At 42.5% G+C, this 26,806-nt stretch overlaps 2 protein-coding genes across 2 annotated transcripts; one reads left to right on the top strand and one right to left on the bottom strand.

The window, feature by feature from the left end:
- Positions 1–16,336: 16,336 nt before the first annotated feature.
- On the bottom strand, positions 16,337–18,139 carry LOC121580188 (uroplakin-2-like). Its single transcript, XM_041895248.2, has 5 exons — positions 17,943–18,139; positions 17,526–17,669; positions 17,171–17,312; positions 17,015–17,073; positions 16,337–16,860 (listed from the first exon to the last, which is right to left on the bottom strand). The coding sequence occupies exons 1-5, from the start codon at positions 17,992–17,994 to the stop codon at positions 16,718–16,720; spliced, it is 540 nt and encodes a 179-aa protein (XP_041751182.1). The 5' UTR covers positions 17,995–18,139; the 3' UTR covers positions 16,337–16,717.
- A 2,514-nt stretch (positions 18,140–20,653) lies between these two features.
- Positions 20,654–23,370, top strand: LOC121579277 (zinc finger protein 32). The gene is made up of 4 exons (XM_041893740.2): positions 20,654–20,814; positions 21,193–21,417; positions 21,525–21,587; positions 21,843–23,370. Exons 1-4 carry the CDS (start codon positions 20,760–20,762, stop codon positions 22,655–22,657), a joined length of 1,158 nt encoding a protein of 385 aa, XP_041749674.1. The 5' UTR covers positions 20,654–20,759; the 3' UTR covers positions 22,658–23,370.
- Positions 23,371–26,806: the final 3,436 nt, after the last annotated feature.

Raw genomic sequence — 26,806 nt, 5'->3', positions numbered from 1 at the left:
CAACAATGCATTGTTAGCTTGTCATGTTGTGATTAACTATGCTTAACTATGTTCAACTGAAAAATCTCCAATAAGTACAGTTGATAACCATTGCTATTATTGGAGATTGTTCAGTTTAACATAGTAAAACATAGATAATCACATCATGACAAGCTAACAATGCATAGTTAATCTCAACATGACAAGCTGACAATGCATAGTTAATCACAACATGTCCATAAACTTGACACCTGTAACAACGTAATGTATTCGGCACAAAAGCTCGTACAGGAAAACTTATATACCCTAACATCACTTTCTTGGGCAAAGACTCAACATCAAAACTCAAAAGAACAGACAATGACTCTTGTTTCACCACTCAGGCCCATAGAACTTAAAAATAAAAGGTCCCCATGCTATAATAGAAAATCATCAAAACACATTTCTTCATCATTATATGCAAAAGTATTTTCATATGTATTGATAATATCTATATCGGCCAACTGAGAAGATATTGGATATGGAGGGGCAACTTATGTCTAATGGCAAAATTATTATTTGATTGCGTTTGTATTTTCAAAACAAACATATAAAGGCAACATGTAAAGTGTTGGTCCCTTGTTTCATGAGCTGAAATAAAAGATCCCAGACATTTTCCATACACACAAAAAGCTTATTTCTCTCAAATTATGTGCACAAATTTGTTTACATCCATGTTAGTGAGCATTTCTCCTTTGCCAAAATAACCCATCCACCTGACAGGTGTGGCATATCAAGAAGCTGATTAAACAGCATGATCATTACGCAGGTGCACCTTGTGCTGGGGACAATAAAAGGCCACTCTAAAAATGTGCAGTTTTGTCACACAACACAATGCCACAGATGTCTCAAGTTTTGAGGGCGGGTGCAATTGGCATGCTGACTGCAGGAATGCCACTAGAGCTGTTGCCAGATAATTTAATGTTAGTCTCTACCATAAGCCGACTTCAACATCGTTTTAGAGAATTTGGCAGTACGTCCAACCAGCCTCACAACCGCAGACCACGTGTAACCACGCTAGACCAGGACCTCCACATCCGGCTTCTTCACCAGCGGGATCATCTGAAACCAGCCAATTATTTCAATTGGCTGATTTCCTTATATGAACTGTAACTCAGTAAAATCTTGGAAATTGTTGCATGTTGTGTTTATATTTTTGTTCAGTATATATTGTGTTTAATGTGTATATTATATTGTATTATACAGGGCGCATTTGGAAAAGTGACCTAGGTGTCTATGTGTCTTCCCTGTCAAAATAAAGGTTACATTTTATTTATTTATTATAGCAACTATTTTACAACCAATATATTTGATATGGCTTTGAGTGGCGCAGTGGTCTAAGGCACTGCATCACAGTGCTAGCTGTGCCACTAGAGGTCCTGGTTCGAATCCAGGCTCTGTCGTAGCCAGCCGTGACCGGGAGACCCATGGGGTGGCGCACAATTCGTCCAGGGTAGGGTAGGGAATGGCCGGCAGGGATGTAGCTCAGTTGGTAGAGCATGGTGTTTGCAACGCCAGGGTTGTGGGTTTGATTCCCACGGGGGGACAGCATAAAAAATAAAAAATAAAGAATGTATGGACTCACTAACTGTAAGTCGCTCTGGATAAGAGCGTCTGCTAAAATGACTAAAATGTAAAAATGTAGAGGTTGTGGGTTCGATTCCCACGGGGGGCCAGTATGAAAAATAAAAAAATTATGTATGCACTCACTAACTATAAGAGCGTCTGCTAAATGACTAAAATGTAAAAAATGAGATATGGAGCAGCGTTGCGCTAAATGTGCACCGGCCATTGCGAGTGATGTGAGCTGTTGTGGATAGAATACCAGGGTCGAATTCTTGGCCCAGTCTGTCCTTGCCAACAGTGTTGCCATGTTCGTGGTTTTTATTGGAGATTTTTCAGTTAAACATAGTTAATCAGAGTTAACCACTCTATCTCATACAAGTATAGAAGGAATGACAAGCTAAGTATGGTGCAAAGGAAGAGGCCTCCAACAAAGACAGGAAATGATTATCAGGAAGAAGCCTTATTTTTTACATAATAAGGTTTGGTTGCGCCACAATTGTTTCCAAAAACTGAATGAATAGAAGGAGGAGAAGCCAGATTGCGCCAGTATTCAAGAATAAACATGATTGGCGGGGCGGTCAATATGTTAAGATTGGAAACAATGGTGGAGGAACTAAATAGGGAGGGATTAAGCTAAAAAGGTGTGTACTATGAGCAAGAATGAAACTGTATATAAACTGAGAATATTGGGGATTTTTCAGTAGACTAAGTTAAACTATAAGTTAAACATAGTTAAATATTTTTAGACTATAAGTTAAACATAGTTAATCACAACATGACAAGCGTTAAGACTAAGTGGTACAGAAGGAAGAGGTGCCAGGAAATGGACCTGGGAATGGGCCTGCTATGTGTGGGAATTGTACTGCTATGCATGGGAACTGTATATGGTTGAGAATTGTTTATGGCTCAGAAAATGGACCTGCCATGTTAAAACCATGTTTAAGTATTGATTGATATGTTTAAGAATCAACAGAACAGAGCCAGGAAATGGCTCTGTTATTTTTACATGACAGAGCTTGGTCCCGCCACTATTGTTTCCAGAAACTGAATACATAGAAGGAAGAGAAGTCAGATTTCTCCACTATTATAAAATAAGGAAGTGGGCTGAGCGGTCAAAAGGTGAAAACTTGGAAACAATGGTGGAGGAACTAAACAGGGAGGGATTCAGCTAAAAATTATGAAAAATTAGCAAGTATGGAACTGTATATAAACTGAGAGCAGAGTGTTGGAAAGTGAGTTGCTCTGCAGACCACCTCGGCTCTAGTGGTTATGTAATAAAGTCTATATTAATTCTACAAAAACTCTGAAAGTACTTTGTTTGTTTTAATAAGTATAGAGATAATTTTCGACATCATAACTAGTTGTTGAGGAGGAGGAGGTCGTCGGGTAAGCTTGGCGTCGGGTAAGCTTGGCTTTATACATAGCTTGGGCTTTGTTGAGTAAGGCTTAAACTATGTATTTAGATTGTAGTTAGGTATTGTAGGTAGTTATCGTGGGTTGTTGTATGTAATTATTCTAGGTTAGTATTGTATTTGGCTGTGCCCGGTGTAGCACGAAGCTAGCTAGCTAACCCACCACCTGGACTAGCTGGCGAGTAGCTATTAGCAACGGTATAGTTGTTTCACGCCCGAGAGTGCCTGTAATTACGCCAGCTGGCTGCCTACAATAATTACATACAATAATTGCCTACCATTCAGCTGTTTTCTAACCTCATTGTCTGAACCGTTAACGTTAGGTAGCAAGTGGCTACTGTGCTTGAAATTTAGCTAGCTTGTTGCTACCTGGATAGCTACTAGTAAACAATAGCTGGAACGACCTAGCGAACAGACGCGAACTGGCTGAGTCAATTCAGTGGCTAGCTTTGCACTTGGCTAGCTAACAGTAGCTGCTAGGGGTAAGTCATAACCTACATTTGTGTTTTGTTTTTTACATATTGGTAGCCCGAGTCGTTCAAGGAATTCGGGACATGGGTGACTAGTTAACGTTAGTTTGGCTCTCTCTGTGTGTTCGTGCCGTGAAAGGAGGGGTTTCTTCTTTGTCTGAAAGCAATGGCTAGCTAGTTTGCTAACTATTCTAGCTAACTAACTGGCTGAATAAGTTGACGACGGACTCGCTCAAGCTGTCGGGACTAACCCACAACGTTAGACACGGACACGAACGATCTGCTTGCGTGTTGACACACTGGTGGTTTGTTGTGGCCGAGTATTGGCGCTAAACCGTGTTGTTGGAGTCCGGCATGCTAGCTGGCTGTGGCGTCTTATGACTAGGTGCCCGGACGATTTTCACGGAATAATACTGTACCTAGTTAGTTAGCTGAATAAACTAAGTTAGTCTATTCCTAGAAAACATTGAACCGCTGTAGTTTACAACAATTATAGTTTCTGAGGTGGAAGTTGGGAGAGTTATATTTGGGAGTTGTGGTGAGGGAGGCCCCGCTCTCTCCTTTCCCAGATGTTTAGTTCATTTCATTCCGATCTCCTCTGCATTATTGTAGCCATTTGCTGCAGCCTGTCAACTATGCCTCTGCCTATCCCTGTTCTCTCCTCTCCGCACAGGCTATACAAACGCCTCACACCGCGTGGCTGCTGCCTCTCTAACCTGGTGGTCCCTGCACGCACCACCCACGTGGAGTTCCAGGTCTCAGGCAGCCTCTGGAACTGCCGTTCTGCTGCCAACAAGGCAGAGTTAATCTCAGCCTATGCTACCCTCCAGTCCCTCGACTTCTTGGCGCTGACGGAAACATGGATTACCACCCCTTCTGCTCTCTCCTCGTCTGACCATGTGTTCTCGCATACCCCGAGAGCATCTGGTCAGCGGGGTGGTGGCACAGGAATCCTCATCTCTCCCAAGTGGACATTCTACATTTTTCCCCTGACCCATCTGTCTATCTCCTCATTTGAATTCCATGCTGTCACAGTCACTAGCCCATTTAAGCTTAATATCCTTGTCATCTATCGCCCTCCAGGTTCCCTTGGAGAGTTCATCAATGAGCTTGACGCCTTGATAAGTTCCTTTCCTGAGGATGGCTCACCCCTCACAGTTCTGGGGGATTTCAACCTCCCTACGTCTACATTTGACTCATTTCTCTCTGCCTCCTTCTTTCCACTCCTCTCCTCTTTTGACCTCACCCTCTCACCGTCCCCCCTACTCACAAGGCAGGCAATACGCTTGACCTCATCTTTACTAGATGCTGTTGTTCTACTAATCTCACTGCAACTCCCTCCATGTCTCCGACCACTACTTTGTATCCTTTTCTCTCTCGCTCTCCTCCAACACTACTCACTCTGCCCCTACACAGATGGTAATGCGCCGTCGCAACCTTCGCTCTCTCTCTCCCGCTACTCTCTCCTCTTCCATCCTATCATCTCTTCCCTCTGCTCAATCCTTCTCCCTCCAATCTCCTGATTCTGACTCCTCAACCCTCCTCTCCTCCCTTTCTGCATCCTTTGACTCTCTATGTCCCCTATCCTCCCGGCCGGCTCGGTCCTCCCCTCCAGCTCCATGGCTTGATGACTCATTGAGAGCTCACAGAACAGAGCTCCGGGCAGCTGAGCGGAAATGGAAGAAATCTAGACTCCCTGCGGACCTGGCATCTTTTCACTCCCTCCTCTCTACATTTTCTTCATCTGTTTCTGCTGCTAAGGCCACTTTCTACCACTCCAAATTCCAAGCATCTGCCTCTAACCCTAGGAAGCTCTTTGCCACATTCTCCTCCCTGCTGAATCCCCCCCCCCTCCCCCTCCCTCCCTCTCTGTGGATGGCTTCGTCAACCATTTTGAAAAGAAGGTTGACGACATCCGATCCTCGTTTGTTAAGTCAAATGACACTGCTGGTCTTGCTCACACTGCCCTACCCTATGCTTTGACTTCTTTCTCCCCTCTCTCTCCAGATAAAATCTTGCGACTTGTGACGGCCGGCCACCCAACAACCTGCCCGCTTGACCCTATCCCCTCCTCTCTTCTCCAGACCATCTCCGGTAACCTTCTCCCTTACCTCACCTCGCTGATCAACTCATCCTTGACCGCTGGCTATGTCCCTTCCGTCTTCAAGAGAGCGAGAGTTGCACCCCTTCTCAAAAAACCAACACTCGATCCCTCTGATGTCAACAACTACAGACCAGTATCCCTTCTTTCTTTTCTCTCCAAAACTATTGAGCGTGTCGTCTTTAGCCAACTCTCTTGCTATCTCTCTCAGAATGACCTTCTTGATCCAAACCAGTCAGGTTTCAAGACTGGTCATTCAACTGAGACTGCTCTTCTCTGTGTCACGGAGGCTCTCCACACTGCTAAAGCTAACTCTCTCTCCTCTGCTCTTGTCCTTCTAGACCTGTCTGCTGCCTTTGATACTGTGAACCATCAGATCCTCCTCTCCACCCTCTCCGAGCTGGGCATCTCGGCGCGGCTCACTCTTGGATTGCGTCCTACCTGACCGGTCGCTCCTACCAAGTGGCGTGGCGAGAAGCTGTCTCCGCACCACGTGCTCTCACCACTGGTGTCCCCCAGGGCTCAGTTCTAGGCCCTCTCCTATTCTCGCTATACACCAAGTCACTTGGCTCTGTCATATCCTCACATGGCCTCTCCTATCATTGCTACGCAGACGACACACAACTAATCTTCTCCTTTCCCCCTTCTGATAACCAGGTGGCGAATCGCATCTCTGCATGTCTGGCAGACATATCAGTATGGATGACGGATCACCACCTCAAGCTGAACCTTGGCAAGACGGAGCTGCTCTTCCTCCCGGGGAAGGACTGCCTGTTCCATGATCTCGCCATCACGGTTGACAACTCCGTTGTGTCCTCCTCCCAGAGTGCGAAGAGCCTTGGCGTGACCCTGGACAACACCCTGTCGTTCTCCGCTAACATCAAGGCGGTGACCCGATCCTGTAGGTTCATGCTCTACAACATTCGGAGAGTACGACCCTGCCTTACAATGACACAGGTCAAACATTTTCTGTAAGTCTTCACAAGGTTTTCACACACTGTTGCTGGTATTTTGGCCCATTCCTCCATGCAGATCTCCTCTAGAGCAGTGATGTTTTGGGGCTGTCGCTGGGCAACACAGACTTTCAACTCCCTCCAAAGATTTTCTATGGGGTTGAGATCTGGAGACTGGCTAGGCCACTCCAGGACCTTGAAATGCTTCTTACGAAGCCACTCCTTTGTTGCCCGGGCGGTGTGTTTGGGATCATTGTCATGCTGAAAGACCCAGCCACGTTTCATCTTCAATGCCCTTGCTGATGGAAGGAGGTTTTCACTCAAAATCTCATGATACATGGCCCCATTCATTCTTTCCTTTACACGGATCAGTCGTCCTGGTCCCTTTGCAGAAAAACAGCCCCAAAGCATGATGTTTCCACCCCCATGCTTCACAGTAGGTATGGTGTTCTTTGGATGCAACTCAGCTTTCTTTGTCCTCCAAACACGACGAGTTGAGTTTTTACCAAAAAGTTCTATTTTGGTTTCATCTGACCATATGACATTCTCCCAATCCTCTTCTGGATCATCCAAATGCACTCTAGCAAACTTCAGATGGGCCTGGACATGTACTGGCTTAAGCAGGGGGACACGTCTTGCACTGCAGGATTTGAGTCCCTGGCGGCGTAGTGTGTTACTGATGGTAGGCTTTGTTACTTTGGTCCCAGCTCTCTGCAGGTCATTCACTAGGTCCCCCCGTGTGGTTCTGGGATTTTTGCTCACCGTTCTTGTGATCATTTTGACCCCACGGGGTGAGATCTTGCGTGGAGCCCCAGATCGAGGGAGATGATCAGTGGTCTTGTATGTCTTCCATTTCCTAATAATTGCTCCCACAGATGATATCTTCAAACCAAGCTGCTTACCTATTGCAGATTCAGTCTTCCCAGCCTGGTGCAGGTCTACAATTTTGTTTCTGGTGTCCTTTGACAGCTCTTTGGTCTTGGCCATAGTGGAGTTTGGAGTGTGACTGTTTGAGGTTGTGGACAGGTGTCTTTTATACTGATAACAAGTTCAAACAGGTGCCATTAATACAGGTAACGAGTGGAGGACAGAGGAGCCTCTTAAAGAAGAAGTTACAGGTCTGTGAGAGCCAGAAATCTTGCTTGTTTGTAGGTGACCAAATACTTTTTTTCCACCATAATTTGCAAATAAATTCATAAAAATCCTACAATGTGATTTTCTGGATTTTTTTCCTCAATTTGTCTGTCATAGTTGACGTGTACCTATGATGAAAATTACAGGCCTCTCTCATCTTTTTAAGTGGGAGAACTTGCACAATTGGTGGCTGACTAAATACTTTTTTCCCCACTGTAAGTATTTGATACATCAGAAAAGCAGAACTTAATATTTGGTACAGAAACCTTTGTTTGCAATTACAGAGATCATACGTTTCCTGTAGGTCTTGACCAGGTTTGCACACACTGCAGCAGGGATTTTGGCCCACTCCTCCATACAGACCTTCTCCAGATCCTTCAGGTTTTGGGGCTGTCGCTGGGCAATACGAACTTTCAGCTCCCTCCAAAGATTTTCTATTGGGTTCAGGTCTGGAGACTGGCTAGGCCACTCCAGGACCTTGAGATGCTTCTTACGGAGCCACTCCTTAGTTGCCCTGGCTGTGTGTTTCGGGTCGTTGTCAAGCTGGAAGACCCAGCCACGACCCATCTTCAATGCTCTTACTGAGGGAAGGAGGTTGTTGGCCAAGATCTCGCAATACATGGCCCCATCCATCCTCACCTCAATACGGTGCAGTTGTCCTGTCCCCTTTGCAGAAAAGTATCCCCAAAGAATGATGTTTCCACCTCCATGCTTCACGGTTGGGATGGTGTTCTTGGGGTTGTACTCATCCTTCTTCTTCCTCCAAACACGGCGAGTGGAGTTTAGACCAAAAAGCTATATTTTTGTCTCATCAGACCACATGACCTTCTCCCATTCCTCCTCTGGATCATCCAGATGGTCATTGGCAAACTTCAGATGGGCCTGGACATGCGCTGGCTTGAGCAGGGGGACCTTGCGTGCGCTGCAGGATTTTAATCCATGACGGCGTAGTGTGTTACTAATGGTTTTCTTTGAGACTGTGGTCCCAGCTCTCTACAGGTCATTGACCAGGTCCTGCCGTGTAGTTCTGGGCTGATCCCTCACCTTCCTCATGATCATTGATGCCCCACGAGGTGAGATCTTGCATGGAGCCCCAGACCGAGGGTGATTGACCGTCATCTTGAACATCTTCCATTTTCTAATAATTGCGCCAACAGTTGTTGCCTTCTCACCAAGCTGCTTGCCTATTGTCCTGTAACCCATCCCAGCCTTGTGCAGGTCTACAATTTTATCCCTGATGTCCTTACACAGCTCTCTGGTATTGGCCATTGTGGAGAGGTTGGAGTCTGTTTGATTGAGTGTGTGGATAGGTGTCTTTTATACAGGTAAAGAGTTCAAACAGGTGCAGTTAATACAGGTAATGAGTGGAGAACAGGAGGGCTTCTTAAAGAAAAACGAACAGGTCTGTGAGAGCCGGAATTCTTACTGGTTGGTAGGTGATCAAATACTTATGTCATGCAATAAAATGCAAATTAATTACTTAAAAATCATACAATGTGATTTTCTGGATTTTTGTTTTAGATTCCGTCTCTCACAGTTGAAGTGTACCTATGATAAAAATTACAGCCCTCTACATGCTTTGTAAGTAGGAAAACCTGCAAAATCGGCAGTGTATCAAATACTTGTTCTCCCCACTGTAGGTATGCTGGTTGTTAGAAGCAGGAGTACTGATTAAAACCCAGAGTGACTGTAACATGTCACTTCTACCAGTACTAAAAGCAGACAAACAGAAGTGGAGACTGGTCCATGACCTGAGAGCAGTGAATGAAGTAACTCAAGACTACCAAGCAGAGGTGCGCAATCTACACACACTGCTAACAAACATTCCACCAGATGCAAAATGGTTGTCAGTGACAGACTTATGTGGTGCGTTTTTCAGTGTACCTTTAGCGGAAGAAAGTAGGCACTTGTTCGCATTAACTTACAAAGGTCAGCAATTTACGTACACGAGGATGCCTCAGGGATTTAAGTATTCTCCTCATTTGTTTAATCAAGTGTTAAGAGCTGACTTAGAAGACCTAACATTGGAAGGGACACTAATACAGTATGTAGATGACTTACTGGTTTGTGCAACCACGATAGAACAATGCCATCAGGATACTGTAAAAATATTGGAAAGGCTTGCAGAAGGACGACATAAAGTGTCAAAGAAAAAGCTTCAATATTGCCAGGAACAGGTTGAGTACCTAGGAAGGACTATAGCTCAGCAGACTAAAGCAATTGCACCCTCACAGTTGGAAGGGTTGAGTAAGGCTCCAATGCCACAAACAGTGGGACAGATGCTAACATTTTTAGGAATGACAGGATTGAGTTCAGATTGGGTAGAGGAGTATGCAGTAAAAACAGCCCCTTTGAGAGAAATAATGAAGAATGCAGGAGTAACATCTAAACCACTGCACCCGAGTACCGCATGGAAACCGACGACCGAGAGATGAGGAAGCTGAGCATGCCGAAATACCCAGTAGGGACGAAAATGAAACAGAAACAGAAGAAGAATGAGAAGGGATGGAAGCTCAAGCAGAATCACCACTCTCTGCTAGAGCTGACCAAAGTCAGGAGATGGGGGAGGATGGCGCTAGGAATGCTACTGATGAGCTACAGATCTCCAAGACATCCCAGATCTCCGAGACCTCCAAGACCTCAAAGACCTCCAAGACCTTCCAGACCTCCAAGACTCACCTAATTTCCCCACCATTGATTTCTCTGTCTTTGATGGGTTCCCCTAACATAAGTGGGAAACCAGAACAGTTGAATAAGGAAAATGGCACACTGACAATAGTAAAAAGCACAAGAACAAGACAAAGAGGAACAGACAGGATTAGAATGTATATTCCTGCACAAGTAAGAACCAAGACAGAAGTACACAAGGGGATTGCTGTTAAGGAACACAGATCAGATTATTATTGGGGTGGAACCAGCACAGGGATTATGGGGGAATCTCATGTGATCTCAAGATAATAAAAGAAGAAGACAGGTGGATCATAGACATAAGAGTAACAGCCAAAGACCTAGATAAACAGTATGATGTAGTGTTTACAAGTACTACATTTCCAGGGGGCAGTGTTGGGGAAGTAATCATTCCTTGGGTACGTGCACCAGACCCCTCACCAATTAAAGCCCAAACAGAAGCAGAAAGAAAGGAATGGGAGGAGGCGCTAAGCAATGACTGGTATAAATGGGCACAATATACTACATTAAAGCTGAAGAAAGAAAATTGTTTAGTATGCACTTCCTCTCCTTTAAGATAATTGATGGTAGTACCAAATCCCCATAGCTACAAGGACTGTGCTAAATTTAACCATGACTTCTGTCATCTAAATAAAAGGTAAAGACCGTATTGCCCGTATATTTACGAAATCCTAAATATAAACAATTTTATAATCAACCAGGATGGGGAGAGAAGTGTAAGCAATTAGATGTTAGAATAGAACCCAGGAAAAGGGAAGCACCAGAGAAATATCAAATAGACTATGAGCAGAAATATGAGTGTTACAACAAAACAATCGGGTATATAATTTGGGAGAATTCAAGGGAGAATGTGGAACTACATGGCATCTAGATACAGATAGCTTTTGGAATGCAGACACCCCTCAAAGAAAAATTTATCAGGCAGCAGGGTCAAGTACTGGGATAATCGTTACCCCGGAAGCATGCGAAAATCAGACACTGGCATTACCGCTGATAACTCCTTATGAGGATCAGTCAGTGGCAATTGCAGATTTCTTCTGGGTCTGTCAGGGGCAACTAAGGACATTATTGCCAAAAGGATGGAAAGGGATCTGTGCCAGAGTACAGCTAATACAAAAAGTTGTAATAGTTGAATGGAAGGCCTTAAAGGTTGATATGCAAGATACTCAGTTAAAAATATCAAAAAGGGCATATGAAGCCGATCCAAACATACAAATAGATGCTATAGGCCAACCTAGGGGAATTCCTAATGAATTTAAAGCGAGAAGTGAGATTAAATCAGGATTTGAATCAATACTTGTATGGATAACTCCCAACAAGAACTTAGAATGGATCAATTACATATATTACAATCAGCAGAGGTTCATAAATTATACTGACTCAGCATTGTCAGCTCTGGGAGAACAAGTACAGGCAACAAGTAGGATGACCTGGCAGAATAGACAGGCTATAGATTGGCTCCTAGCAGAGAAAGGTGGAGTATGTGTTATGTTTGGAAGCGAGTGTTGCACTTTTATTCCAAATAACACTGCCCCAGGAGGAACATTCACTATAGCAATGACCAAGCTTAAAGTACTGAGACAAGAAGTCAAGAACAATGCTGGACAGGATGCTCAGGCTTGGGGCTGGTTGGACTTAACATTTGGAAAATGGGGAGCAATGTTCACAAAGATGGCAATAATGATAGGCACAGCACTGGTAGTAATGGGTATAGTCTTTTGCTGTGTATTGCCATTGCTGAAATCTCTTTTGATCAAAACCACGGTGAAACAAAAGACTATGAGGAAAACGACCATAAGGACCAAAACCGAATGGGACATGGATTTGACAGAGGTGATCCCAGTTCAAGGACAACCAGGACACTACATGAATGCTACTGGGAAGCCCTGTAACATCAAAGGAGGACCACTTGACTGCCCTTATGGAAACCCAGAATGTCTGTATAGGGTAGTGGCAAGAGGAGGTTGGGCTTGTCATGACTACAAGGACAAGCAAAAGCTGGAGAAACCAGGACTTGGAGATATTAGTCTCCCACACTTACAGTTGAAGTCGGAGGTTTACATACACCTTAGCCAAATACATTTAAACTCAGTTTTTCACAATTCCTGACATTTAATCCTAGTAAAAATTCCCTGTTTTAGGTCAGTTAGGATCACCACTTTATTTTAAGAATGTGAAATGTCAGAATAATAGTTGAGAAAATGATTTATTTCAGGTTTTATTTATTTCATCACATTCCCAGTGGGTCAGAAGTTTACATACACTCAATTAGTATTTGGTAGCATTGCCTTTAAATTGTTTAACTTGGGTCAAACGTTTCGGGTAGCCTTCCACAAGCTTCCCACAACAATAAGTTGGGTGAATTTTGGCCCATTCCTCCTGACAGAGCTGGTGTAACGGAGTCAGGTTAGTAGGCCTCCATGCTCGCAAACGCTTTTTCAGTTCTGCCCACATATTTTTATATAGGGTTGAGGTCAGGGCTTTGTGATGGCCACTCCAATACCTTGCCTTTGTTGTCCTTAAGCCATTTTGCCACAACTTTGGAAGTATGCTTGTGGTCATTGTCCATTTGGAAGAACCATTTGTGACCAACCTTTAACTTCCTGACTGATGTCTTGAGATGTTGCTTCAATATATCCACATAATTTTCCTTCCTCATGATGCCATCTATTTTGTTTAGTGCACCAGTCCCTCCTGCAGCAAAGCACCCCCACAGCATGATGCTGCCACCCCCGTGCTTCACGGTTGGGATGGTGCTCTTCGGCTTGCAAGCCTTCCCCTTTTTCCTCCAAACATAACGATGGTCATTATGGCCAAACAGTTCTATTTTTGTTTCATCAGACCAGAGGACATTTCTCCAAAAACTACGATCTTTGTCCCCATGTGCAGTTGCAAACCGTAGTCTGGCTTTTTATGGCGGTTTTGGAGCAGTGGCTTCTTCCTTGCTGAGCGGCCTTTCAGGTTATGCCGATATAGGACTCGTTTTACTTTGGATATAGATTCATTTGTACCTGTTTCCTCCAGCATCTTCACAAGGTCCTTTGCTGTTGTTCTGGGATTGATTTGCACTTTTCGCACCAAAGTACGTTCATCTCTAGGGAGACAGAACGCGTCTCCTTCCTGAGCGGTATGACGGCTGCGTGGTCCCATGGTGTTTATACTTGCGTACTATTGTTTGTACAGATGAACGTGGTACCTTTAGGCATTTGGAAATTGCTCCCAAGGATGAACCAGACTTGTGGAGGTCTACAATATTTTGAGGTCTTTTTTCTGACCTACTGGAATTGTGATACAGTGAATTATAAGTGAAATAATCTGTCTGTAAACAATTGTTGGAAAAATAACTTGTGTCATGCACAAAGTAGATGTCCTAACCGACTTGCCAAAACGATAGTTTGTTACCAAGAAATTTGTGGAGTGGTTGAAAAACGAGTTTTAATGACTCCAACCTAAGTGTATGTAAACTTCCGATTTCAACTGTAAATATGTCACTGTTACCTTCTGCTGACTTTCAGGCAGTGAGAGGCTGTTGCTGAGTGAGTGAGTGAGTGGTGGGGGGTGCAGGATGTGTGTGTGTGTGTGTGTGTGTGTGTGTGTGTGTGTGTGTGTGTGTGTGTGTGTGTGTGTTGAGAGAGCACTACAGTTATTGGCTGAGTCACGTGAGCGAGAGGCGAGAGAGCAGCACGCGTGCACGTTGTGTCAACTTTTTACCAGTTGTAGGTAGGCTATTTAGATTGTCATTATGGAGACACCTATTTCCATAAAACATAATAATACGCTAGAACTGATGCACATCAATAAATAATGGAGACAAAGCACTGGAATCGCTCGGAGGTGGTTTAAACTGCAAATCAAATGGTGCCACTTGTGTAGCCTACCTGGAGCTGGCAAACCAATGTAATAAATAGCCTATGACTTCATTTTGTTGTTGTAGCCTTGTGTTATTATGAACGCATTAGATTGGCGGTAACAGTAGTCAGATTAGGCTACAGGTAAAACAAATTCTACAAAAATAAACACTGACTGTTGTTGACAAGCATATTCAGTTCATATACATATTATTAAGATTTCATTCAGTGATTTAAATTATGACCCCATCCTCAGTAGCCAACACAAGCACTTCTTATTGCGAAATCGCCTCGCTACCTATTAATAAATTAGTCTGTTAATTTGAACTAAGCAAGCTGCTAAATAGTTCAGTTTACATCTTGCCTACATCTTGTCTAGGCTACTGTACACTATCTGAAATTAGATGTAGGCCTATCAGGGGCTATCGGCTACCTGCCTTTAGTTAAGCAAACTATGGCAAAATGTAATTTCAATCATAAACCCAGATCTTAGTCTGTAGCCTATGTCTATTGACATGACAAGTCAATGTCGCAAATGGGCCATTTATAACGGTTTGTAGTCTTAACATCTGCCACATAATAACAGCACAATAGCCAGAAAATAGACTAACATTCGTTTTTTTATGTTCAGCCAAATGTTTCTTGCTCAGAGATTTCGAGATCCTCAGTTCAACTTTCATCACTCAAACTCTCCTGTCGGATTTCTCTATAGTTATGCACATTCGCAAAGGGGATTTATTTACATTTATAAACGTGGTTCGAGCCCTGAATGCTGATTGGCTGAAAGCCATGGTATACTTTTTACTGTTCTAATTACAGTGTTAACCAGTTTATAATAGCAGTAAGGTACCCCGAGGGTATGCTGTATATGGCCAATATACCATGGCTAACGGCTGTATCCAGGCATTCTGCGTTGCATCGTGCTTAATAACAGCCCTTAGCCGTAGTATATTGGCCATATACCATACCCCTTGTGCCTTATGACGTAATAAAGGAATTTGAATATGTGGCAAGAGAAAAGATCATTAGCCCTTATTAAACTCGCCAGATCATTTTCCATCAATGGATGTCGATTTAACTCATTTAACTGCTATTATTAAGGAAACCCACATTTTGCTTCTAACGTCGTTACAAGTTACTATGATATTCCTTCTTAATTGGCTCGATAACTTAATGGAAAAAGGGTTTATTGTATAGATATGGCAACTCCCCTCTTTCTGTGCACATTTTCTTTTGCCTAGTTTCAGGCATTTTGGGTGGGTTTTGAGTGGTCATTGGGCAAGAAATTGAGCTTGACTTGGCAACCCTGCTTGCCAATGACTGTATAGAATGACCTGTGCAATGGTGTATTGAGGTGCATCCCACTATTGCAGCATCACATGTCGCTGGCGGCTTTGGATTTAGACTCTTAAGGCGAACTAACCAATTAGAACCTATGGTAATATCAACTATACTAAACAACTCACCAGCCCACGGGTGTTTGCAAGAAGGAGATGAGGTGGTGACTGTGAACAACGTGCCAGTGGGATATTATGATTTGTTTGAGCTCCAAGATGTGCTTGAAAGGGCTGATCATTGTGGTCTGCTGACCCTGACCGTGTGGAGAAAGGACTAGTTAGCAAGTCCTGCTATATTCTGTAGTCTCCACCTGGGCTGGCTCTATACTCTGACCCCTTTGACTGTGAGGGGACGCCTGCTCAGTGCACTTCTGTTACGAGAATTTCTATCTCTAATTCAACCTAAGCTTGAATCATTACCAGAGGTTGTAAGGCTCTGGTTTTAATCATAAATGATTCAAGGTCCACAACCAGCAAGAATGATCTGTATTTTTATTCATGGAGAGCTCTGGCGCCAAAACCCATACACTCCTGTTTTATACCCCTTGACACACAAAGGCACTTTGCTCCGCCCACCTTTAGGAGGCTTTCTTAAACAGTTTCCACCTTTCTCCTTCACCCTGGAATGTTTAGTCCCGCCCCCCTCTGTTAGTGGGTTGACACTACATTATAATTCTAACACAGTTTACACATTTATACTGTATTTGGGGTGAAATGCTTTAGTCATTATTCTTAAAATACAAATTAATCTAACAACTTCGCAAGGTGGTAGAGTAGAACAAGGGCTCGGATATGACAAATCATAAGAATTTATGAAAGTTTGTTTATTTTTATAAAACGTTTTACAATGCTATGAAGTTGATGTAGGCTGACTAATGATGTTTGTTACTATTAAAAATAATGTAACGTTGGAATGTTGTTAAATCTGAATCATTTTAATTCAGTCATACTCCAAATAAGCGAACGATAGACAGCAGTTGAAACTGCATAAAACACTATAATTCAAGGTTTTAAATGTACTAGAAAGTTCTGGAAACAGATACCTCATAGAATATTGTTCAAAGCTATCATTAAAGAAGTACTTCAGCAATGTGCAGTACTGATGCGTGTTTGCATATGAAGTATAATTGTATAAATGTATCCAGATAAAATCTATATTAAATGTGAAATTCAGACTTTAGAAATGTGTTTTAATCCCCACCAAGGGAATAGGCAACAGTGACAATGAGGGCTACCAGCAAAATGAACATGGACACAGACAGTATGACGGTGATGACCACCATGGCTCCACTGCGTGCTGGCAGGCCAGAGTCTATTTGGTTGTGGTCTTTGACTGAAATAAAGAGCATACAAAAAATATGTATCAGGTTTTGTTTACTTACAACTGGAGTCAGAAACCTGTATGTGATGGTGGTGAATATAGACTCCAGATATAAAGGTTAATAGAATGACATAGAAAGACAATGGGTACGACTGTCTTCAAATACCTTGTCTTGTAGAGCCCTCCAGAATGTTGCTCTTCTCTGCCCCTACCACATACTGAAGCCTGGAAATAAATAGAACGGCTATTTAACTGTGGTCGAAACATCTTGAAGAAAAAAAAGAAGATAAATACAGGACAATTAAAAAATAGCTCTATCTACCTGTATGTTGAGCCAGTGGTGAGATTTGTCACTTGATAACCCAGGTTTCTGCTGGTAGTGAACTGGCCATTATTCTCAATGGTTGAGAGGATGTCCCTTCTGAGCTGACAGGGGAGCACTTTGAATATATTGACCAAAGTTTCTGTGGAATGAGACATTCATACCCCAGTACCATAAATATTACAAATGACCACAATAAAAAAACATCACTGGTTTAGCATTTCGAATTGACCATGGTTACCATTGTCTTGTCAGAATAAAATTATTGGTTTTAGCAATTGAATGGAAAGTTATGCAAGATTCCTCCCATAATCATATTGATATTAGAAGACAAAAGGCCAAATCGAACACTCACTGCTCTCGTTGGTGTCAGTGTTGTTGTACTCCAAAGTCACACTCTTTGTTGCCAAATAACATGGAGGCAGACTCAAAAGTAAAGAGTCAGCAAACCTGCCTGTTACAAGTCCATCTGACTCTTTCAGAAGGCTCACTTGGAGTTCTAGAGTAAAGCAACAATTTGGAGAAGGAATAACCACATGTTATGAATAATGAATCATCAGCATAGCTTTAAAAAAAACGTATCTCAAAAGATACACTACTGCATTGTGTTTTTCAAATGTTTAAGATAGGCTTATGAGGATATGTTCGATCAAATTCTGACACAATTGTTTCTTTGTGTGTTACAATTTCTAAGTCAGAAAGGTATTGACAAACTGAATATTCAATCTTACAGAAATGTAAATGTTTTTCTTAGATCAATATCATAACATACCTGCATTTGAAAGGGTGAAAAGCATTCCAAAGAAGATTAACATTGTCCTCATTGTTGTTGATAGATATCAAGCCGTGCTGAGTAGGTGAGACTCGTGTGAACACAACAACATTATATGGAATGGGAGCGCAGAGAAAGCTGGAATAACTAGAATTGACCTGGACATCAGCGAATCAGGGACAAGGTGCTGCCTGGGAACAATAGAGGGAAACCGGTTTGACCAGGTTTATCTGTGTACGGTCAGAACTTTTGTTTATCCTATCGTGTTTTCTTCAGCCTAATGGTCCACATAGTGTCAAATGTCCCAGTCTTATATATAGTATAGTCCACAGGAGTTTGGTGGCACCTTAATTGGGGAGGACGAGCTCATGGTAATGGCTGGAGTGGAATTAGTGGAATGGTATTGAAAACATCAAACACATGGTTTTTTGATGCCATTCCATTGACTCCATTTCAGCCATTATTATGAGCCGTCCTCCCCTCAGCAGCCTCCACTGTTATAGTCAGGTACTGATGAAGGGCCAATGGCTCCTGCCTTATTCATATTAATTGGAGGACTAGTCATTTTGTGAGATGATACAATTAAAAGTCCTCCTAACTTCACTACATTGATGAGAGAGTTGGGATGGCCCCCGCTTATTGCCATCGACGTGTCCGAAGGTTGCAGGCATGAGCAACTTTCAGGAGTGAAGCGTGCGGACGTGCTTTATCCAACGTGTTAGCCCAACACATGAGACTGTACATTTCTGAAATCCTCAAGATGTTTCCTAATCAAACAAAAAACTAATGTTGATAAAATATTCAAAGGATGCATGACACACCCATTTGTGTACACTGAGTCAAGACCATATTTTCAGTTTGCATTTTGGTAAACTGGTACAGCAGTTTAGATAAACTGGGACACCATTATTATAGTCCTAATTGTACCCCAATGACAATTGAATTACATTTTGTGTGATTAGGAAACATCTGAGGATTTCTGAAATGTATCATGTGTTGGGCTAATATGTTGGATAGATGTCTGAAGAGGTTACAGAAGACGGAAATGCTAAAATGTACCACTTTTTCTGAATTCACTTTAATAACAGTACTAACAACAGTAGTCAGTGCTTGACTTGGGCTGAAATAGGTTCCGGTACTCATTTTGGGTATGGGTACTGTTTATATTTAAGTGCAGGAGCTCCACAATACTTTTGACCTAATAAGAGGAACAGGAGCTCAAGCAGTAGAACATTTGAGGTGCCGGTACTCAGCGACGGTGAGTTCCTGTCCAAGTCAAGCACTGACAGTACTACAAGAAAAAATTAACAGGATATAGTACTACAAGAACCAGAGCCCTGCCTAACCTATGTTCCGGGGGTTTCCCTAATGTAAACTGGATCTCTTTCCTCCATTGGAAAAGACTGTCCCACTTTAGCTACTCCATGCTGTCCTTCTTTAGCTAGCTATGGTTGGTAAAGCGGGACAACAACAAAAAATGACAACAATGACAAAATTGAAATATAATATTCGCACCTTTTTTATGTATTGTGATGCACCAGTACATAGTACGCACATTTACATCACAATTTGGCACAGTGCATTATTTATGACAGTTTTATAACCTTAACATCAAAACAGAAAAAAGCTATGTCACTGATCATACTGTGTGCTTCGTGGGGTGAGCTTCCTGTTTGAAGCTTGCTCTGCCCTATGATGTCACACCAATGAAGAGATGTAATTTTGATCATGTGGTTTCTCTGCAGGGGCTTATACTGCGTTCAAAACAACTAGGAACTTGGAAAACAGACTTCAGTGCGTTCAAAACAACTGGAAACTCAGAAAAAAACTAGCTCAGACTGGGAAAAATATTTATTTTGTCACCCAACTTAGAATTCCAAGTCGTAAATGCGGCATCTTTCTAGAGCTCCGACTTTCCGACCTGAAGATCACTGACATCATGATTTGACCTTGTTTTTTGTTTTGTTCCTAGTTGTCTTGAAAGCACCATTAGTAACAATAGTTTGAATTTTCTCTTGTCAGACCAAGAAATAAAAGTGTCAGGACATAGCCGCGGGATGTAGGGGTAAAATAATTATTCACAAAAGTAGTGCACTGGGCCTTTACTAGTCCTGTATTAGTGGACCGATATAGCTGTCTGTAGCAAGGCAAAAAAATAAACCCCCAAAAACACCCCCAAACATCTTCCCGTGGCTATGCATCAGGATTAAGCTGTCCCAGTTTATATGATGTCCCACTCTTGCCGAATTCACCCTATAGTGACCTTAAACCAACTACTAGTAACCTTGTAAAGTGGTTTGGCTATCTTGGCAAAACACCTACTGTTGAGACAGTCACAAGGGGGCTCGGTCGGCCCCTGACTTTGCTACAATGTTTTGAAACTATACATTGTTTGTTTCTAAAGACATTGTTCACAAATAATGTAGTAAAATATCCTTTCATATTGGGTTATGATGGGGTTAGGTTAGTTGAACTAAGCACTGCAGTCATGGTTTTATATTCAATCAATGGGTAGGCATATATTATTTTAAAATGATTTTAAAAAACGGCTGTAAATATCACAGAGTGAGTAATTATACAACACATTTTTATGCTCTTAAAAGTTCATTTGACTACCGTTTGCCAGTAATGATTTATTTTAGTTTCAATAATATTATCAGGACTTTTGACGTTCAGAAGAACATTTCGGACCGGAAGTCCTCCAACCAACAGGGATACGGAAGCAGAGTGTGCAGGTTTATGGCGCGTGTTGGTTGATGTTTAGGGTCTATTTAGACGAGCGATTGATAACTCATATGTTTACCTCATTTTAATTTAATGTTAATGAAACACGTACACCTAGCTAGTATGCAATACCCTGACAATGGATTCGGTGAGTAACTAGGCAAGCTATCTAAATTAAACAACAAAAGGACAGCTGAGCTAACGTTAACCTACTGAAACAGACAGTGGATTTCAAAGAATCCCAAATCAATCCCTTGCCCTTTAGGTACTTATGGAGGTCTGAGTTTGTATAGATATGGCAACAATTCCACCTGGCCTATTAGAGCAAGATGAAACTAGTTAGCTAGCTCCCACATTACATCGATCCAATCGTCTCAAATCCACACAGAAACAATGCTAGGCGTAACTGTAGGGGATGCTTTGGGATTAGCTAACTAGGTAGCTAGCTCAGAAATCATTATCGAAGCTAATTATCAGGCTAGCATAAATTGCACACAGAGTAAGACATGCCTTGTTTGATTTTCAGACCAGGTCAACTGCTGTGGTGCAGCCCAGGGCACACTGACGAAAGAATCTTTGACACTATTGGACTGTTGCAAAACCCAAGGGGGGTGCATTGAGGCTCTGCATGCCCTTAACATGGGGACTGTGAGGCCGGAAGATTGCCACCAAACAGAATCGACAAGCATGACTGTCAAACAAGTGGAGACTGTTGAACCAGTGCATGATGAGTTTATCGTCATATTACCACGTAAGTGCCAGTTTTGAGAAAGACACTTGCAAAAACACTTTGCTGTACATTTTTCAACTCTTAGTTACATTGTCCAGTCAGTTGATGTGTTGTTCCATTTCTACTAGCTGTTACTACTGTAGCTGTTGATGTGGCGAGGAAGGTGGAGGTTGGAGACACGTCCACTCTTGGTAAGTAACTTCTCAGAGAGTGTTTCGTCATCTATTGTTGTGCCACATCAAGGCTGTGTTTATTCCAGAAACAAATAGTTGGACAACTTTGTGTATAGCTGTAGCCTACATGTTTTCTCTAGTGTCAGTCAGAGCATATTGGTTTTGTATCTAAACAGTAGCGCAAATGATCAGTGGATGCCAGGCGCCATTTTGCATGATGTTGGTTACACTGCGTCCGGTTTATTTGAACACAACCTTGTACTTCTTACACAGGAGAACACCTATCCAATATTTACATGGGGGATTATGCCTCAGCGTCAATTGACTTCATACAAGAGGTTTCTGAAGCAACAAAGTTAATATCCGAGTGTGGAAAGGATTCTGTTCAGTCAAATTACATGGAACCACAACAGGAAGAACAGACTGGAGAGGGTCCTTACTCAGATGGAAAGATTTCTTCTCAGTCTGAGGCACAGGGAAATTGTGGGAGAGGGAGAGGTTGTCCAAATGGGCCTCCTGGCACTGGACGAGGAAGAGGTCGTCCAAATGGGCCTCCCGGCCCTCATCCGTGCATGAACTGTCCAATGACTTTCGCTCAGTTGGCACACTTGAGGGCCCACGAGAGAACACACACTGGGGAGAGGCCTTATGACTGCTCTGAGTGTGGGAAGCGTTTCACTCAGATAGCTCACCTAAAAGTACACCAGAGAATCCATACCGGTGAGAAGCCTTACAATTGCTCCGCGTGTGGGAAAAGGTTTGCTCAATTGGCATCCTTGCAAGTTCACCAAAGGCGGCACACCGGAGAGAAACCTTTCCAGTGCAATCAATGTGGCGCGAGTTTCTCTCAGTTAGCAAACTTGCTAGCTCATAAGGCAAAACATATTGGCGGAGTACCTTACCCGTGCTCTGACTGTGGGAAGGTTTTCTCTACTGCAGGGAGTCTGAAGGTGCACCAGAGAGTACACACTGGTGACAAACCTTTTCAGTGCGGTTTCTGTTGTAAATGTTTTACTCAATTAGGAAACTTGAAAGCTCACATAGAAAGACATGAAAGAAAGGGGGAGACTTTGGCTCAGTCTGACTGAAAACAGAGGAGTAGAAATCCTGAAAATACACCAGTAGAAAATACTGGACAAATACTTAAAAGTTTGTGTGGACAGAGGTCTGAATTAGGACGCCTAAATCATGTCAATACAAAAATAAGGGGTGTTATATCCCTTTAAATACTTGTGCGTCGTGTCAGCATTTATTTGTGGATCATTTTGGATTGCAAAAGTCACAACTAATTAAGTAATCTTGCATCAGCAAATCACTGCATTCTCTGAATGTAATACAAATTCATTTTTAAATCAGTTCCACTTCAAATACCAGAATTTTAATATTTATTGGAGGCAAGATTGGACAGATCTTGGGAGAACCAGAACACGGCATAGTCTGTTATGGGAAAGATTAGAAAATACATTAAGAAAAAGGTTTGCAGTTTATTTTAGAAGTAGTGGAGCTCACTGTGATGTTGTTGGAGTGATGTTGAATGGCCACCAGGGGGCTCTTGTCACTCTGGTCAAAGGGAATCCCAAGGCCCCAGAGCAGTGACCGGGACACTGTGCATTGTCTTAAGGCAGATACGGCTCCTGGAGACACTTGTTGCATTAGAATAACACCATCTGACGGAAGACAATGGGACCCTGTGTTCAAATTAATTTTCTACACTTCAATGCCTCAATCTATAGACCCCTCAAACTCAACTCTGGACCTCAAAGCCAGTGTTTTCTTTCTCCCATTATTCCCCTCTAATCAGGGACTGATTTAGACCTGGGACACCAGATGTGTGTAGTTAAGTATCAGGTAGAACAGAACCAGCAGGCTCCGGACCTTGTAGGGTAAGAGTTGAATACCCTTGCTATAGACTATACACAGTATACAAAACAGAGGAACACCTTCCTTATATTGAGTTGCACCCCCTTTTGCCCTCAGAACAGCCTCAATTTGTCGGGGCATGGACTACAAGGTGTCGAAAGAGTTCCACATGGTTGCTGACCCATGTTGACTCCAATGCTTCCCACAGTTGTCAAGTTGGCTGGATGTCCTTTGGGTGGTGGATCATTCTTGATACACACAGGAAACGGTTTAGCATGAAAAACCCAGCAGCGTTACAGTTCTTGACACACTCAAACCGGTGCCCCTGGCACCTACTACCATACCCCGTTCAAAGGCACTTACATCTTTTGTCTTGCCCATTCACCTTCTGAATGGCACACAAACCATGTCTCAAGGCTTAAAAATCATTATTTAACCTGTCTCATCCCCTTCATCTACACTGATTTAACAGGTGACATCAATAAATAAAGGATTATACCATTCACCTGTGTCAAACTCGTTCCATGGAGGGCCAAGTGTCTGCGGTTTTTGCTCCACCCTTTTACTTGATTGATAAATGAAGGTCACTGATTAGTAAGGAACTCCCCTCACCTGGTTGTCTAGGGCTTAAGTCAAAGGAAAAACCGAAAACCACAGACACTAGGCCCTCCATGGAATGCGTTTGACACCCCTTGTAAAGGAAAGAGCAGGTGTTTTTAATGTTTTGTACACTTAGTGTAGATTAGACCAGACGGGGGGGGGGAGAGATTGGGAAACCCTGGATTAGACCAGGGATGGGCAACTCCAGTCCTTTGGGTCCTGATTGGTGTCACACTTTTGCCCCAGCTAACACACCTGACTCCAATAATCAACTAATCATGATCTTTATTTAAGAATGCAATTAGTTTTATCAGCTGTGTTTGCTAGGGATTTGGAAAAAGTGTGTCACTATTACGGCCCTCAAGGACTGGAATTGACCATCCCTGGATTAGACAATATATCCAATGATCTACAGCAGGGCTTCCCAATCCTCTTCCTGGAGAGCTACTGTCCTGTAGGTTTTCAGTCCAACCCTAATTTAGCATATCTGATTCAGCTAGTTAAGGTCTTGTTGAGCAGCTAATATGTAGAATCAGGTGTGTTAAATTAGGGTTGGACTGAAAACCCACAGGATGGTAGATCTCCAGGAAGAGGGTTGGGCAGCCCTGATCTACAGAGTATACCTGTTGATTCTTGTAGAGCAGTTCTCTTCCTGAGGCCTAGTGTCTGCTGGTTTTGTTAGGTGAGTATTACCTCAGTACAAGGCAGGAGCAACCGATTTTATGACTTATAAATGCCTTGTTATCAGCCAAGTACAGGGATGGGCAACTTTGATGGGGGTGGGAGTCACAAAAAATCGGAACTCATTATAAGGGGCCAGTGGCTCGCGGGTCTATTGCACCATGTGTATGTTTTCATTCTACTATTCTAACTCGCAACAGTAAGTTGAGACCCCGACTGAGTTCCTAAAAAACAGGAAAATGTTTTTTTGGGGGGTGTGAATTGATCCGAATGCCTACACGCGGGCCACCAGTTGCCCATTCCTGGCCTAGTACAACTGGTGTCAGAATCATGCTTACATTTTGTTGCAATTTGTCGTTATTTCGGTTTTGATATGCTTTGCTTTTTGCAATGTTTAAGATGCTTTGTTTATTCCAAGTTAATAGGAGCTCACAATAATTTTCCTTTCTCCACTTTTCTTAATCTGGTTAAGCCGCTTTAGATCTTGATTTTGCTTTATTCATTGAAAGTGTATTGTTTTTAATGTGCAATCATGTCATACTTCACACCAAACAAAGCTGTTTGGTTTGTCTTTTGTGCGTTGTGGACCGCTGGTGACTAATTCATAATAGTTATGTGTCACAGGTAGCCCATGGGTCTTAGGGGTGGGAGAGAGTGATGGCTTGGCAATTGATTTCACAACGTGGTCATCACAGGAATGAGGTTGCATTGAGCGTTTTAGTTTTTTCTTCATCCAGTGGTCTAAGGCACTGCATCTCAGTGCTTGAGGCGTCACTGCAGACCCCCTGGTTCGATTCCAGGCTGTATCACAACCGGCCGTGATTGGGAGTCCCAGCGTCGTCCGGGTTTGGCCGGTGTAGGCCATCATTGTAAATAAAAATGTGTTCTTAACTGACTTGCCTAGTTAAATAAATAAAAAACGTGGTTCACCAGCTAGTACTCCTCATTGTTATTTTGTTGTGTGTGTGTTACTGTCCTTGTGGGTACTGTAAATCCCCCAAAGTCCCCACAAGGATAGTAAAACAAGGGAAATTCTCCCTCGTGGGGACATTTCCCACATCCCCATGAGGACAAAGGCTATTTTAAACTTAGGGTTTAGGATTATGGGGTTAGGGAAAATAGGATTTTGAATGGAAATCAATTTTAGGTCCCCACAAGGATAGTAAAACATGCTGTGTTTGTGTCTTTGTTTTGAAGTTACCTCCCCAAACATTCTGCTGCATCCTGTGTAAACCGTTTTTGTTTACAGTTCATCTCTACAGAAATCCAGCCTAGGCTATCATTAACTGAACTACAAAACTATTACTGGAAAGAGGAAGCACACAGCCAATATGAGTTCGCTTGGGTTTTCAAACTGTTTTTTGTTCCTTTTTCCCAAATTATGAAACTTTTTGAAATCATAAGCCTTGCTGACATTCTGTGTTGCAAAAGTCCCAGTGAAACCCAACATTTGTGTGGCAGGAAGGTTGCTGTGAACAACACTAAGGAAAATAAAAGTAATGTCTGTGTTACTCTGACCCTCTGATTAATTCATCATTGTTATATCTTCCTCTGCATTTGGTTCAATGATCTGAATTGGACTCTCCCCCCAGCCTCTCCCATGGCATAGTCAGCTATGATGTATTAACTGTTCTTTTTAGATTGAATGTCATTTTAACATTGATCTGAAGCACATATATTTGTTTAGCGCCAAGAGTCAGTCACCGCTTTATATTCATTTGCCATGTATCTATATCATGAAAATCCTTGTTAGTGTTAAATGTATGTACATTACCCCAATAAGTGAGGCATGTAACTTAATTTCTACTGAGTAGATCTATAACAACAACAAGATCTTCAGGGATCTCATCTGTTTATTTCTTTGAATCCACATTTGTTATCTATGTGAGATAAATCAATAAAAAGCTGTTGTTAAATGCACTGTATTCTTGACTATAACAGCTTTATAACTTAAAGAAAATATGTTTGAGATGATCGCCTTTGAATGAACTCTAAACTCACGGATGATGCATAAAAAAAATGACTGAAATTATTGACCCAATGAACTCATGGATGATGGCAGTTGAAAGGATCAATGCAATCAAAGTTATTACCGT

Source organism: Coregonus clupeaformis, chromosome 13 (genome assembly GCF_020615455.1).
Source record: "Coregonus clupeaformis isolate EN_2021a chromosome 13, ASM2061545v1, whole genome shotgun sequence".
NCBI classification, from domain to species: Eukaryota; Metazoa; Chordata; class Actinopteri; order Salmoniformes; family Salmonidae; genus Coregonus; species Coregonus clupeaformis.
This window is presented reverse-complemented; position numbering and strand designations above follow the sequence as displayed.